This window comes from Crocodylus porosus, unplaced genomic scaffold (assembly GCF_001723895.1).
Source record: "Crocodylus porosus isolate Cpor-Errol unplaced genomic scaffold, CroPor_comp1, whole genome shotgun sequence".
Lineage (NCBI taxonomy): Eukaryota > Metazoa > Chordata > Crocodylia > Crocodylidae > Crocodylus > Crocodylus porosus.
In genome coordinates, this window is record NW_017728948.1 from 12065456 (window position 1) to 12081807 (window position 16352).

A 16352-nucleotide genomic window follows, 5' to 3' on the forward strand; every position below is an offset into this window, starting at 1 on the left:
TTATGAAGTAATAAAGTGATCAGTGGTGTAGGTAATCTCTCTGACTGCTATGAGGAAGTCATTACATAGATAGGGGAGCAGTGATGGGCTCTAGATAAACAAATACTTTCTAGGAGGAGAAGCAACTGAGATCAGGAGCTTATTTCATTCAGTCATGTCCACTACAGTTCAGAGCTAGGAGCTGCTCTGTATGCATGTGCGCTAAAAAGGCAATATTTATTTACTGAGATTAGAGGGGCAAGGGGGTATAATTATAAACAGGCAAGGATGCTGATTTGGTGATCGGAATAGGATTCAGTGCTGCTTACTGCTCTTATGCCACCTGCAGGCACACAGCCACTTAACACCATGAGGGTGGCCAGATGCGGCCAGCAACCTAACCTCTGCCTCCAGCATGGGTGTCATTGGGAACAAAAGGTTAAATGGAGCTCTGGGAGCTTTATTGTAGAGGCACTAAGCAAATCCTAGATGACAAATTGTAATCTTGCTTTGGTCTGCTCCATTTATATATAGCAGCCCTTTCCAAAGGCATGTGAAAGCTTCAAGAAATAAACAGACAAGGTGCTTTGGGTAAATCTGGTATCTTTTATTAAACCAATTCAAAAAGTTGGTCTAATAAAAGATATCAGATTTACCCAAAGCACCTTGTCTGCCTTTGTCTTTAGACCAACATGGCTACAACCTATACCTCTAGCAATAAATGCATTCTTGTGAAGTGCACCTGTAGATTTGACAGGTGAGTTATGGAAAAAAGTTCATCTAAAGCAATTAAATTCCAATGCCTCCTTGTCCTTCCCTCGTAAGCTAAGCAGCTGGAGTTCTGCCTCCATGTAACACAACGCATTGTAAAGCTTAGAAGCTTTTTGGCTTTCTGTAGATGGTGGGAATGCTGCTATCAAGCAAAAGTTAAAAATGTTTGATAGACTAATAAGCCTCAAATTGCATCTAATTGTCAGATAGACCAAAAAACAGTGTTACGTTAGCTTAAACTATGTGGGTGATGTGTGTGTGTGGAGGGGGTTCATTTCCATTCCTTTCTTTTATTCCTTTTTTTTCTTGTGTGTGTGTAGTTTGGGCTGTTGGAAAGCTGGGCTGTAGTTTTTAATTGTACAAAGGTAGATCCCTCCTTTTTTTGGTAATATCGGGATGTGTGCACTTGTAAACCCAGAAGGAGATGACTAGACTAACCTTATACTTTTGATGGCCTCACACCACTTAGACTGATTTAAGTGGTGTTGGGGGGGGGGGCGGTCATTGCAGTGATATTAACTGTTCATCTGCAGTGGTTATCTCCATCAGCACAAAGAAGACTTCTGATATAGTTATGCTAATGCCTTAAAATCAAGTGATCATTACTATTTATTATTTATATTGCCATAGTGCCCAGAGACCTCAAACAAGCCTGTATGAATATGTAGACTAAGGGATCTCTCAGTCTTAAAACAAGCAATTCAGTTAAGGGTAGGCAAGCGGGGGGTTTTAATGTGTTTATATATTTGATATATATTTTTATGTAAGTCAATCTAATCTGCATCTGTCAGTAAACATTGCCTTGCCCCAGATGCCTCTTGACATAGCTGTCTGAATGCTGGCTGAACCTTGCAGGTTTGACATTGCTGTTTGGTCTTGAAATGGGATTTGAAGGAAGCAAGGCTAGATCAGCATGGAGAGCACTCCATGTATAGGGGCTGATGGAAGAAAGCATGCAGGCTTTAATAAGAAGAGTGAGAGTGAATAAATGGGCAGTTAGGTTAGTTGTTACTTATAGCTACAGTCTTCTTTGTCTGTAATCTAAGACTGTATTTGGTACATTTTTTCCTTAACAATAACAGGCCCTGGAATTTGACTTTCGACATGTGCTTTTACACATGATCCGTAACACAGGATAGAAACAGTCAATGTAATTCTCATTTCCTTCCAGTCTGAGTATGACATGCACTCCAACAACCTTGCCTTCTCTAGCACGTAGCAATAATTGCACTTGGTTAAATATATCAAACCTACCAAACAAAACACTTTGGTGCATATGCAGTTCTCCCAACAGGCAAAGGATGACAAAGAACAAACATGCATGATAGATGTTAGATATATCTCCAATGCACTACAGGCAGTCACATACTGCAGTCATGATGGTTGTGTAAAAATCGATATGGAATAGATTAGTCAGTTCTTCATGAGGATAAAAATACACCTAAAGAAAGGCAAGTTCTTTTTTACTGAAGAAGCAGATATCCAGTAAATAGTCTTTCCCTTCCAAGTCAGTTATGCACATTGGTATTTCTTTTAAAAGTTTGTTTCTACCAGTGAATATCTCTGTTGTATGTACAAAGGAAAAATGGACTGGGGTATAGTGGGTCCTGCTTTGAGCAGGGGGTTGGACTAGATGATCTCCTGAGGTCCTTTCCAACCTTCATTTTCTATGATTCCGTGACTCCTTTGGTAGTGGTTAAATGTACTGCTTTAAGGGGTGTACAACCAACACCCCTGCTTTAAGACCCCAATTCAAGAAAGAATCCTTATTCAGGAAAGCTTTTCAGTATGTAAGAATGAATGAATGAATAAGTGTAAGTGTTCTACTATGTGCAAGTCTTGTTGGGCTTTTATTTTTAAAAATGATTTTGATTAAGGATATATCCACCTGTAATAGGTTCCAGTTTTCTAAACAAGTAAATATCTGAATAAGAGCTAACTTACTAAAAAAAACCCAAAAAACATTGTACACGTGCGTGTGTATACACGTGTGTGTGTGTGTGTATATATGCAGAGACAAAAAAATTACAATAATTAACCCATAGATAATTTTGACAACTTTATATAGCTAGCCTTGCATAGTCTAAAGTGTGTTTGATCAGCTAAGCAATTATGGAACTTTAAATCCCAGGTTAGAAGTCTGATATGACTGGAATCTCTTAATTGCAGCATTACATCTTCCACTTTTAAATATGTTCTTACTGTTCTGTAGAAAGTTGAACATTTTTAAGGCTCTTTTCTCCTCTCTGCTGCACCTGAATAAACAATAAAAACTGAGCAGCTCCTCAAATTAACTTTTTATGTTGTGTAATAAAACAGAGATGTAAAACACAACCACCGAAATTCATAACTTAGTACTCCAAAATGTCACATTGTAGAAAGTAATTTTATTCCTTTTGATTTCTCTTTGCAAAAATTAAAGTATTTCCCAGCAAAATTAATTTCCAGTTCAGATACCCTTTTTGGTCATAAGCAAAATTTTGTTCTACTGAAATCTTACAGATTTTGTGCCAAGAGCAAAGCTTTTTGGAGACTGAATAGTTATATGTTACAACCAAAAAATAATGTCAATAATGAATAACATATAGAGCTGGGGTTGACATGGAACCGTTTGAATGGCGGGAGAATTGGACAAGTCAGTTTGAATCGCCATGTGTAAGATGAAATGTAAATTTGTTAAAAGAATTTAGGTGATTAGGTAACTGGAGTGTGAAGATATAACCCATTAGGGGTGTCATGCCAAATTAGCATTACCAGACTTTTAACGACCTCCCATTTGTATAATCCTTATTTACACTTGCACCTGATGTCTGTAGTGGGACAAGAGGCCAGGCATCTTGCAATATTGTAGAGCCATTCTAATTGCACTGTGCTGTTGAAGAATGTAAATACTACTGATTAAGTAGGTATTATCTAGAAAATGCATGCATTCAAATGTAAAGAATTGAAGACTATGGAAGTAGACAGTGCTACTTTTCTACTGGGTTTTTTTTGTTGTTGTTTTTTTGATTTTCTGCTTTGCAAATAGTCATCACTTCTACTTTTGACCAGGAATGCTGCTAACAGGGTGAAAACTAGGGCTCTATTAATTTAAAAACAAGTCTGTGCTTCTACCTTACATAAAATGGTAATAGCGGCTCTTGGCAGATGTTAATATAATGAATGGCACAATCAGAATCTGAGGAATTTTATGCTTCATCCCAAAAAATCCTGTTCCTGTCAGGCACAGTGCAGCATCAGGTCTGGGACACATACCATACATTTAATTTAAAGTGCAATACAAACCAGCCACAAAGTTGTTCCACATTATATTGAACATGTTAAATATGGAACATCGTTGTGGCTGACTTGCCGTTTTATCATGCCATAAATTGGCTGAATGTGTAATGCTGCAATTTATGGAGCAATTAATACATTAATCACGCTTCAGATGAGAAAGTTATGTGCACCCTTCAGTCAGCTTCGTAAAAGCTGAGGAAAGTTTCTGTTAGAATCATTTCTTTAAAAAAACAAAACAATCTTATTGCATTAGCTTTTCACCCTGGTGTTAAAAGTTTGGAAAAAGAGTACCATTAAGTAAGTAGTAGTTGGACTGTAACTACAGGCTATTGGTCTGCATTCTCCTCTCTACAGCAAGAGAGAAAAGGTGCTTGTAGCAGACTCAGGCAATCTGCCCTGTGTCAGGTCTCCTAGTGGTTGGACCCACCTGCCTACAACTCCTGGTCTCTACTTTGCCTCCTGTCTCTCACCTGCAATGACTTGATCTTTAATGTTTTTTCTTAATTAGGGAGGTTATTTGCAGAGACCAGGTTGCCTCTTCCTAGGTGTCTTTGCCTGGTGTGCTATCCTCCAGGTTTCTCTGTCCTGAACTCTCTGGGCTGGGCCTCGCCTTTTAAGGCCCCAGGGGCCTTAGGGGCAATAATTGTGGGGTCCAGGCACCCCTATGCCTGCAGATGTTATTAGCTATCATTCCCAGGAGACACCTTGCCTCAATCTGTCCTACTCAGGCCTCCAGGCACTTGTTGGGGTATTGGCTTTCCCAGGCTTCTGCTCCCTCTTTCTAGCTGGGCTCCCTCAGCCTAGGCCCAGTGCACCAGGGCTTGACTCATGAGCTCCAGGCCTCTTGGACTCTGTGTCCCTGACCCTAGTTTCTCCCCTCCTGGGCTATGGGCCCTGGCTTCTTGGCTTCTGGCCAGATCTGGCGTACACCCTACCCTGGCAGAATACTAAGCCTTGGTGCACCCTACCAGCACCTCACTGTGGCCTCTAGGTTCACCCCTACAGCCACACCCAGTCCACCAGGCTTAACTTTAACATAAAAGTAAGCTGCAGCCTTAACAAAAAAAAGTCTTCCCTCTGGGAACAATACAGCAAAGGAAAGGAAAAGTGCTAGGGCTTTAACAGAAGTCTTCTCACTGAGTAAACACACATCACAAGAGGGGGTGAGCCACACTAGTGTGCTGCCCCTGAGCTCTCAGCCTCTGGGCCACTGGGGTTCCCAGTGCCTATAACACAAGAGCTGCCAGGTCTCTGCCCTTCCCACTTCCCTCTCTCTCCCTCTTTCTACCCCTCTTCTGATGACCTCTGGGAAGGGTTTTTTTTATGTGCCCAAGAGCCTCTTCCCGCTGCCAATTGCCTGCCTCTTCTCATGCTGGTTCAGGGGTATTTAATCTCTTAATTAAAGGGCAGCCTCTGTTCCTGTTGCTCCATTCTTGTAAAGGACCCTAGCATGGGTCCTTCCCTTTCAGACTGACTGCTCCGATCCCTTTCTCTTTCCCTCTCAGCTCTGAGTAACAGAGTTAGGGTCCCTTGTTATACAGCCCTTCACATATTTGAAGACTGCTGTCATGTTCTTTCTTAAGCACCTTTTTGCAAGCTGAACATGCCCAGTTCCTTCAGCCTCTCCTCATATGACTTACCTTCCAAGACCTCGATCATCTTTGTTCCCCACCTCTGGACCCTCTTAACTTCTTCACATCCTTTTTAACTGGGACTGCACACAGTGGTGGAAAAATCTAACACAGGGTTGTTCTTTGTAGTACATTTTGCTAGTGTTTGGATATTTTTTTGGTCCAGTCTAGTTCAGAAGCCCTTGAGAGACTGTACTACTGTCAGTTTCCTCCTGCTTTATTTTTCAGAAATACTGTAGCATCAGTAAGTATCTACTCACAGACTTGCATGCTAGCCCATAATAAAGGCATCAGTTAAAAGAAAAGACTAATATCTGGATAGTGGTACGATCTCAGCAACAGTATGGTCAAATCCACATGGACTTCTGTGGCGTCTGACCACAATGGCCAGGCTCTTGTACAAAACATCCAATAAAATATATGAAAGCTATACAATTTACTAATCCAACTCTTGCCTCTTCCTGCTCCTCTTCTTTTTTCGACGCTGTTGAGTTGGATAGCCAGGAAGCAGGAAAACAGCATGAGTAATTACAGTATAGAGCAATAGTTCTGCTTTCTAATCTTACATCTGAACTAAAATCCTACTGTAGAAGTTGTTAATAGTAGCAGTATAAAAGATTTAAGGCAAGACATGGCATGAAAATGTAACATGGAAACAAACATTCATGAACTGGAATGAAAATCATTTCTTTTTAGCTACAAGGAAATATTTTCATGTACTGTTTCACACTTGTCTCTTCTCTCTTATAGAGAGCTCTGCCAGACTCATCTGATATAGAATGCCCATCTTACATTAAACAATTTTGTCTGTTACAACAATGCAAAACCAAAGTTCTGATCTCTGTCACAGCATTACAGAAAACCCCCCTACTTTGTATATATATTTCAAGGTGTTAATTACAGCAAGGTAAGATGAGTATATAGGCCTTTGCTGAGCGGCAGGATCACTGCTGCTGCAGCCCTGGGAGGTCCCCAAGGCCCCAGGTAAAGCTGGTGGGGCTAGCTCAGTGCTGGCCTCAGCCTCACCTATGCCACTGGGGGTAACCTGCATGCCACATTGCACATGACATGGGCATTCCCCAGGGACACCACTAGTAGTGGCACAAGGTGCGCTGCCACTAGTTGTCCTTGGGGAACCAAATGTCCACGCTTGTCTGGACGTGGCCTAGGGCTTCATGGACAGCAGTTGTTGTGAGCTTTCTTCTACTATATTAGATGTGTTTAAGGTTACTGACATGTCCCTCACCTCTCATAGGGAAAAGTTAAAATACTTGAGTTAAAACATGCTGATTTAAAAAATGAAGACCAAGGACTAGCTCCTTTTTTACCTTTCAAATGTACAAGTGGTGTTTACAAAGTTGTAGCTGTCTAAATCACTAAGCATAATTCTGTTTTGCCCTGTGCAGTAGCCTAAATGTCTAGATCCTTATGCTCCTCCATTTTAAGCTCTACGCTTCTAGATTTGGCCTTGCTCAGAAGTGACCCAGAATATCCACCTCTATGTAACACTATTTATGGTCCATAGTGGTTAGACTCTGCTGTGGAGATGCATCCTTTTTCCAAAAAACCCCACAACTGTAGTTAGGGAAAAAATCCACAATCAGCAACTGGGGTTAGAGGGTGATGCCTGCCTTTTTTGAACAATAATCTAATGGTAAGGTGCTTGCCCAAGTCATCAGAGACCTAAGGTGTAGGCCTGCCTCACTGTGAGAGGGATCTCATATCTGAGTAGTGCCCAGTCACCAGGCCACTCTGACTGTTGGAGTCAACAGGGAGAGATTTGTGTGACTGAGGCACGGCAAGGCAAGAGAGTCTGGCACTTTGGTCCAGTGAGGTGGGTCCTGCTCTGGGAAGGAACTCTTCCTCCCAGTGCTGGTTATACATTTTGGCTTGGGCTGCTGTGGTCAGAGAGTAGGCTTCTTTGCATGATATTCCACTGCTTGTAAAGCTCTTCCAGTGGGGCCATGATGTATCCCCCCATACCCTGCTACTTGGAAACATCAGGGTAGTCCTCATTACAGAGCTTCTGCATACAGGAAAGTCTGTTGGAAGACTTTACTGCCAAACATTAACCCAAAAAATGGCATGCTCCTGTGTTTGGAGATAGGAAAAGAAAGCTGCATGGATTGTGAGTAGCAAAACTCAAGGTCTCTGACTTTCATTTCAGAAAAACAAAACCCACAATATTCACTGTTTTTCAGACCTCTGTCAGTAATCCACCCTACCTGGGGGCATCAGCTACTCTCCGTTTTCAAACCTCTCCTGGAATCACTCTTCTTTCATGACCTCTGTCACCACTCATTCACCTTAAGAAGAAGGCTGAGTGAGCACGCTAATTGTTGTTGATGCATTTGTTTTCAGATCTGTCTTTTTACCACAGGTCGGAGTTGTCTCTAACATGCACTGATGCAACTCCGTGGGCTCACATCCTACCCTCTCTTACCAAAGTGCAATCCAGAATAGTGCCATTACTTAAATGATGGCATTTACTTCAGATTTACCCCAGTGTAAGTCATGCCTTTGGAATGAAGTAGTGGATAAAAAGCCTAGACACCACTGGACATAGGAGCAGGGCAGTGCGAATCAGCACAAAGCTAGGCTTTCTCTTGTTCTCTTGTGACTCTTCTTCCAGGCTCCCAGTGGGCAAGCCTCAATGGGAAGGCATGAAGGATGCTTTCTCCCACATTTTGGTGGTTGGAGCAAATGTGGGAGATGTGTGTTCAAACCTCTTGAGGCAGAAGGGAACTTGGGCAAGTGCTGTAACCACTGGCCTACTAGAGGAGAAGTTGTTGATGGCTTCATGCTGAAGTTGAGATTATTGCCTATTAGGCAGCTGAACTGGTTCAAGTAGATGTCTCCTCCTTATACTATATCAAAACTGGGCATGTGCTAAGGCTCCCCATCAAGAGGATGGAGGACTGTGCATCTCTACAGCTGAAAGGAGGAATAGCCTTCCTGTCCTCGGTCGTGTTTGCTTGAGACAAGCAGCAGGAAAGTGGTAGGACAGGTTCTGTCCCTGAATATTCCTTTTCGCACCCCGATTCATTAAACTGCATTCTTAAGTGTCTGTCCCAGATCAGGATGGTTTCTTGGAACAAGACAGCAGGAGTAATCAACCTGGGGAATTTTTCTGGAATAACTGTTTTGTGCGTGGTCACGCCTGCAGGAAACATTTTATTTGGTGAGTAAAATATCTTTTGGGGGCAGGAGGTCCTCCCATTATCATCATGGTTAAGAACAGATGGATCATATTGTACCTGGGCTGCTGTATTTTCCGGCCAGTTCTGCAAGGCTGTGTGTGTTTATGTAAATGCTACACACTTGGCGTGAAGAAAACTCCATAAAATGTGAAATAGGAATTAAATATCAAATTCCTTCAGGAAAGTTGCAGTCCATAATACTTGTTTATATTCGGTCTCTGTTTTCTCAGTTAAACTTAGGTACATCTGAAGGAGTTAGATTTAGTCTAAATCCACACAGCTGAGGAATCCTGTGCTCTTTCTTTCTCATTTCTTTCTCTGAATTTTCACTGAGGAGCTTTTATCTACCCCTAATCCCACCATTTCTGTCAGGACATAATCTCTTTCTCAAATTTACATTTTAATTACAAGGCCAGCTGAACTAGCTAAAATCAATAATGTCAGCATTCAGCAGCCTAACTTTCAGCTGAAACCCCAGCCTCTCTATTTCCTACTATCGATTTATCTCTTGAACACTGTCTACTTTATTGCTTCAGGCAAATAGGTGCCATTTGGTCAATTTAAACAAAAAGGGGGATTTGAACATTTTTATGATTCTTTCTCAAAGTAAGTACTGGAACAAATTTGAACCCAGAGACTGTACTTACACTTGACAAAATCCAAAGAGTGGCTGAATTCAGTAGAAGTCTTTTACTTCTTACATCACAATACATTTATAATACAAATGGAGATGTTTTACATGTCCCAGGAATGCTATCTGCTTTGGGGATTCTTGCTGTTATTTTGGCAGCAAAACTAATTTTATAAACAAATGTTAAACAGGGCACTTTTTAAAACGATTGGTGTTTTTAATACATTAGCAGTGTATTTACCCTTGGCTGTCTTGCTTTCAATGGTTTAAAATAACAATTCAATGAAAAATATTTTGTTCTTGTAACCCTGGAGAATTCTCATATTGATCGTTTGGTTGTGATATTATCTATCTGAAATGTCACATTGTTTGTGCATCTCTTCTGCCTTTCCTCTTTGTGTGTTTGTGTGTCGGTATAACTCAAGATGATAAGTGAGCAATTATGCTTTAAATATTCCATGTAGGAAATCAATTGGGATGGGGGGAGTAAAAGTATTTTGGTTGAAGATATAAATTCTCAGGAGGAAAAGAGCTATCTGCTATTTTTTAAAGATAATGTAAATAAAAGTACTCTCAAAATTGTAGATTTTTGTCCTTTAAAAAAAAATCTGAATTAAAATTGTTCCTGTCCTGTGCATTGTCCATCAAAAAGTATATGTGTTATAACTGTTAGTATATTATAAATAAATTATAACTGGGGGAAGTAAATAGTTCTAAACTGAATCTTCTCTTATTGGGTGAGTTGAGTTTTTCTGTAATACAAAGAAACAATCTGAAAGCTTCTACCTGCTGCTGGTTGTGGTGATTATGATGGAAGTTGTTTATGATTGAAGTTATTCCATCTTCTTATCTAAACCTTGTGAGTTCAGAATTGTTCTCGTCAGTGGGCGCATCTACATGTGTGCTTTAATAAGCATTAGCCTATTTTAATGTGCATTAAAGCACAAAAAACCCATGCTCTTTTGCAAATGTGTATTAAAATAGGCTAAGGTGCATTTTTCTAGTACCTCAGAATGGAGGGCATTTGTACACATGCTTGGCAGTGGGAGGGGGGGGAAGGGGGCAGCACTTTACTCAGAGGGACTTCGACAGCTGCTCTAATTAGTGTCGCAGGGTCTTATGTATCAATCTTCCCGCGCTTGAAAATGGTGGCAAGGGCACTTGAGCCAAAGTTTGTTCGATGAGCTATATAGTTCATGTGCCCTAATTGCCATGCTCCATTAGACTCAATCAACTCTGCTCTGGCGTGCTGGAATTCCAGTGTGTCAGAGCAGCCTCACTGCTCATGTATAGGTACCTGGAGGTTCTAGATTTAATGTGCATTACCTAAAGCACATTAATTGAACATGTAGACATGTCCTGAAGTGCTGTTTTTAATTAAATTTCAGTGTTGAGTCTGTATCAGGTTCTTTAAAAGACTATTCCACAGCCTAATGGGCTTCACTGTTAAGATCCTTTCTCCTTGTTATTTAGCTTAGATTTTCTTCTGCTCATTTTCATCCTATTACTTTTAATTATCCATACCTTTATCTATGGTTTTTCAGCCAGTTTTCAGTCCATTTTGCAATGCTCATATCAAAGCAAATTAGTACATTTTTATAGTTGGGGTTGTTAAGGTCCTCACATCAAACACATTCACCAGGCCATCATCCAAAGTATGCTGAGTGTGTACCATGTTCGTTGCTTCCTGTTAACAAATGAAAGGTGTGGTAGGAGGTAGGAAGGAGTGAGAGAGTGGTGCCATAGTTTTTTCTCTTGCCATCCAGCAATGCATCTGTCACGTTCAGCAACAGATACTAGTGCATTAGTTTCAATTCTGTAGTAGGTTTCTCCAACTGGAGAGTCTTGTTAGAGTTTTTCTGGTTCTGGAGATAAGGTTTTTCTCAGATGTGCAGCTTGGCATGTGCATACATAATTTACCAGCAAACTCTCTCTATGCCTGAAGAAGGGTGTTTGTGCCCATAAGCTTGCAAAAAACGGTTTTCTAACAAAAGGTATCATATCTGCCCAAAGAACCTTGTCTACCCATTGTCTTTGTCGCTTCTAGGATAAAGTACTTGGAGTGACCCTTACAGAGAATCTGGAAGCTCCGTCTAGTACAGAATGGAGCAGCCTGCTTTCTCAACTGCATGGGCTTCTGCAAGTGGCACCTGAGAGACTGATGGAGAGAGGAACAAGCATTTTTTAGCCTACTTCCTCAGATACTATGATTGGATTTGTAGAAAGAAAAGGTTTAAAATAGAGAGGAATTTAAATATAAAGGGAAACCATAGGGGAAGGGGACATAATGTCAGAGTTCTGCCCTCATGGCTTATTCAGTTCTGATGCAATGTGGAGTCTTAGTGACTTTCTCCAAATTTGTTGAATGTGGGATCTAGGTATAGAAGGAATTAATTCCATTCCAAGTCCTCTCATCACCGTTGAGACATGATGCGGGATCTTGTTTTTCAGTTCCTGTATATAACAGGCTGCTCTCTCACCCTTGCCTACTGGTTTCACTTTTTCCCATTTTCACTGTGCAGATTTCCTATGTTTTGGGTGCGTATGATTTTGTTTTGGGAGGTTTGCTATTTTAGGCCAACAGAGTTTGTGTAACACTTCTGAGAAGTACTCTGTATTTCTGGTAATTATTACACAGCAAATACAAAGTATACAGTGGGCTTTATTTGTTTTTTTTCCCCATCATCTTCACAAAGGTAGCACAACCTTTGTGAAGGCAGATTAATGGAGCTAGACTAGCACCAGATATGGATTCAAGGCATGCCACAAGTGGGAAGGGAATTGAAAATCCTAACCAAACCAATGTGAAAGCAAATGTGGGATGTTTTCCAAATGAAGACTTCACAATGGTTTGCTCAGTTTCATTCCTATAGAGCAATAGACTTTTGTTTATTCTTTTACAAGCTTGTATTTCAGGTCACTTATCTTATACAAAAGCTTCCTTTATTTGTTGTAAAGGTGAAAACGTTATATGCTGGGTAGCTTGTTGGTGATCAGATTTGCCTGTAGTGGCTAGTTGCCATTGAAAATAAGTGCTTGTTCCTACCAGCTAATGGAGCTGCTGCTTTAGCTCAGTTGCAAAGGTCTGTGCTAGCTGACAGGAGGGTTTATCTAATCATGCCATTCCAGTTTAAACCAAGTGTCTAATCTGTCTGCATAAAACCATTCTGTTTCTTTCATCTCTGTAGTGTCTCTCTTCTTCCTGAAGATCTGTCCCTGGTGCTGACTCAGCAACTAGTTCGTGCTTCCAGAATAAAGCAGATCCTCACTTCTTTCAGAGTGTTGTGAGGATCCTGCTTTCTGCCTTATAACCTTGTAGGCATTTAGGTGTATATGCTTAGGGCATGCCTCTATTATACCACTCACCATGTGCAGTATGTGCTGCCTTGTGATCAGAAGCAGTGCGGCTGCCTTAGTGCAACAGAGCAGGCAGGCTATTTGACTGTGCCCCTCTGAGCTAAATAATCCAGTCACTTCAAGGAGTAGTTGTTCTGTGATAAATGTGCTCTGCTGGTATTTGTGTGTCCGTATCCTTTCTCTGATGGTCTGCTGAGGTCCCTTTCAACCATAATATCTATTAATCTATTTTTTCACTGAAAGTTCATTCTGGTGCAGAGTTCTTGTCTAGTTTTACCCACATATTTACCATAAGGACATTTGGTGCACTAGATCAGATGTACGATCTTTTAGGAAAAGGACTTGTAAGATTCATTGATTCTGTTGAATTCATTGTTAGGTGGGTGGGGTGTTGAGTATTTTAACAATGGAGATGTCTTGATATGTTTTACATCTGCTGTTAAGGCAAAGTTGCATCCCATTTGATGTCTGTTGAGCAGAGGAAGTTTGCTTCTGGTGATGGGTTGGGTAACATCAGGGGGTTGTTTGAAAGCCAGGAGTGGATGGCCTGGGAATACTTCTCCAAAGGTCTGATCTTTATCAAGTGTAGGCTCTGATTGTTTGATGAGTCTTCTAATTGTTTCAAGAGTGGGGTGGTAAGTGATCACTAGGAGTTTGTTGTTGCACAGTTTTGAGGGGGTATTTTAGGGGTGCACTGTTAAAGATTTTTTTACCTGATACCAATGGCTGATTTATTAACCAGCCATATTGGCTGATACCGATCCAATAGCCGATATGCAGTCTGGCAGCTTGGAGAGCAGCATCTGGGCGGTAAGTCTGGGGTGGGGAGGGGCGTGGGGAAGGAAAGGGGCACAGGGAGGTCAGATCAAGGCCTCTAAGGTGAGGGAGGGAATGGGGAAGGGGCAAGTGCTCCCCAGCTGGAGCGGAGTGGGGCACAGGACAGAGTCACGGGCAGCTCGTGCAGGAGGGGGTGGGGGCTCCTGTTGTTGTATGCATCCCTGGGGGAGGCAAGGGGGGCATGTGTCCCCCAGATCTGTGTGTGGGGCAAGGACAGGCTGTCGGCTCAAGGAAAGGGGCTTCACCAGCCTCTTCCCAGTGGGAGGGCGGCACTAGGAGGGGGAGCTATGGAGTGGGCTACAGTTTGCTGGAAGAGGCTGGTGCAGACTGCCCACTTGCACCCTGTGCACAAATCTGGGAGGGCACATGCCCCCATACCTCCTCCAGGGGTGCGCGTAGTGGTAGGGGCCCACCCCACCTCCTAGATGAGCCACCCACAGATCTGTCCTGTGCCCTGCCCCACCCTACCCTGCCTGGGGAGTGCCTGCCCCTGCCCTGTTCCCTCGCTCACTATGAGGGCTTTGACCTGCCCCCCGACACAGACTTACCAGCCAGGTGCTGCTCTCCAAGCTGCTGGACTGTATTCCTGGCCATGTGCATGCTGTGTCTGTGTGCATGCTCGCAGCATTTATCAGTGACATTATTGGCCACATTGGCCAAAAAAAGACAATTGCCAATAATGTCAATTTTCCTTTTATTGGTGCCAATATGATATGGGACTGATGTATTGGTGCACCTCTAGTTTTAGTAACAAGTTACTGTAGGACAGTGGTTTTCAGCCTCTGGTCCCCGGACCTCTGGGGTCCACAAACTGTCAAAGGGTCTGAGAAAGATGACTGTGATGAATCAAAGGTATGTGAATACCCACACTTACAATTCAGAGCGGTCCACAACTCTATTTGAAATTTTTTAGGGGTCCTCGAATGAAAAAAGGTTGAAAAACCACTGCTGTAGAATATTTGGGCGTCTCTTTCAAAGATATGGTCTACTTTATGGGCTTTTTCTGTGGTTGTAGGGGACAGGACTAGGAACAACAGCCTTTCCCCTAGCTCTCTAGCAGGAGAAATTTAGGTTGGGAAGGAGAAGGAACTTTCTGACTATGAGGGCGGTCAAGCATTGGAACAGGCTACTTAAAGAAGTTGTGGAATCCCCATCCTTGGAAGGTTTCAAAACAGGTTGAACAGACATTTGTCTGGTGATTTAGTCAGGGATGACCCTGCCTTGAGCAGGGGGCTTGAGATGACTTTGTGAGGTCCCTTCCAGCCCTACTTTCTTATGATTTCCATTTTTCAAATGGAGTGTTCTAGTTGAATAAAGATATATTTCAGGATGTTTTTCATTCAGAAGCTTGTCTGAGTCTATCCCAACGATGCAGTTGGTCCAATAAGAGAGATGACCTGCAAAAATCCTTGTCTCTTGCATAATTCCTGGACCATCACGGTTATAATATCACTCCAATGCTACAAAAGCACAGTATAGCAATTCAAACAACTCTCTAATTTAAATTTCCTTTCCAAGTTGTAAGTAACATCACTCTTTAGTCGTACAGTACACTGCGACAAGAACGTTTTACTGCAGATACAGTCCAAATATTTGTTTCTACCGGAATAAGTCTTTTGTAGTAAATGTAGTCCCATCTACTGGTACTTGTATTGGTAAGGTAATGATTGATGCTGCTGCACTGGAAAGTAGTGAAATTGTTGTTATACCCCCATCCCCTTCACCACATTCCCAAACACTGATTCTGGAATAGTTGTAAGATGTCATGTCTAAAACTTTTGTTTTTCTCCTCTTAAACATGCTGTTCTTTTTTGTAGGGCTAGATCCACTGTCGCCTCCAAAACAAATAGGAAAAAAACCAGCAGGGGGGTCAAGTTTTCTGAGCTCCCAGTCCCAGCCAAAAAGGAACGAAGAGGAACTCGATCCAACATGTGCAGCAGCAACACTGAAACTTTTACGAGATAAACTACCTCAGTTCCCACTCCTAGACTCCAGGTCATGATCATTTTATTTTTTTTAGAAACATCACTGTCTTCCTGGCTTTGTTAGTTACAACAGTATTCCCCCAAGGTATATCCACAGATAAGGCAAGCTACAATACAATGATGCTTACTTGCATTTTAAATTAAAATTTCTTTATGCTCAGATGTGCATACATTGATTGGACCTCTGGCCTTTGCTGATCATTATTTAGAGAATCTTCAGCAAATCTTTTCATGTGGATCCTGTCCAAAAATAATAATTCTTTTCACCGGGGGAATGGTTTGGTTTGCCACTGAGCAGATAATAATTTAAAGGCTAGGTTAGAAGATAAATAGTTTCAAAACCCTCAGATTGCCTAGTAACTTACTGAGTGATAAATACCATCTCTTGAAGTCTGTCATTTTGTTTTCAAAGAACTGGCTTTGTCAGTCCCATTCAGAGCTTGCTGTAATTCCAGTCCTGCCTATGATTTAGCAGTAGATTGATATAAACCATGCTTGCAAGTGTGTGATGGTGGACTCTTGCATTAACTGTAATTGCAGTAACTTGTTAATGTTTTGATGTCTCCAAAAGTGACACTTACAGTAGAGAACACTAGCAGCCTGACATACATTATTCACTGCCCCTCCACCCCACACACACACCTTTTTTTCAGCTTAGAAACTGAAACGTGAAGTTTGCCAT

The 16352-nt window shown here is 41.8% G+C and overlaps 1 protein-coding gene across 2 annotated transcripts in view; it reads left to right on the forward strand.

The window, feature by feature from the left end:
• UVSSA (UV stimulated scaffold protein A) overlaps positions 1 to 16352 on the forward strand; it is an 81587-nt gene that overhangs the window by 42405 nt on the left and 22830 nt on the right. For both annotated transcript variants that reach the window (XM_019553044.1, XM_019553045.1), the window contains one exon: positions 15503 to 15680. In XM_019553044.1, coding sequence (XP_019408589.1) covers positions 15503 to 15680 — 178 coding nt within the window. The remainder of the gene's footprint in view (positions 1 to 15502; positions 15681 to 16352) is intronic.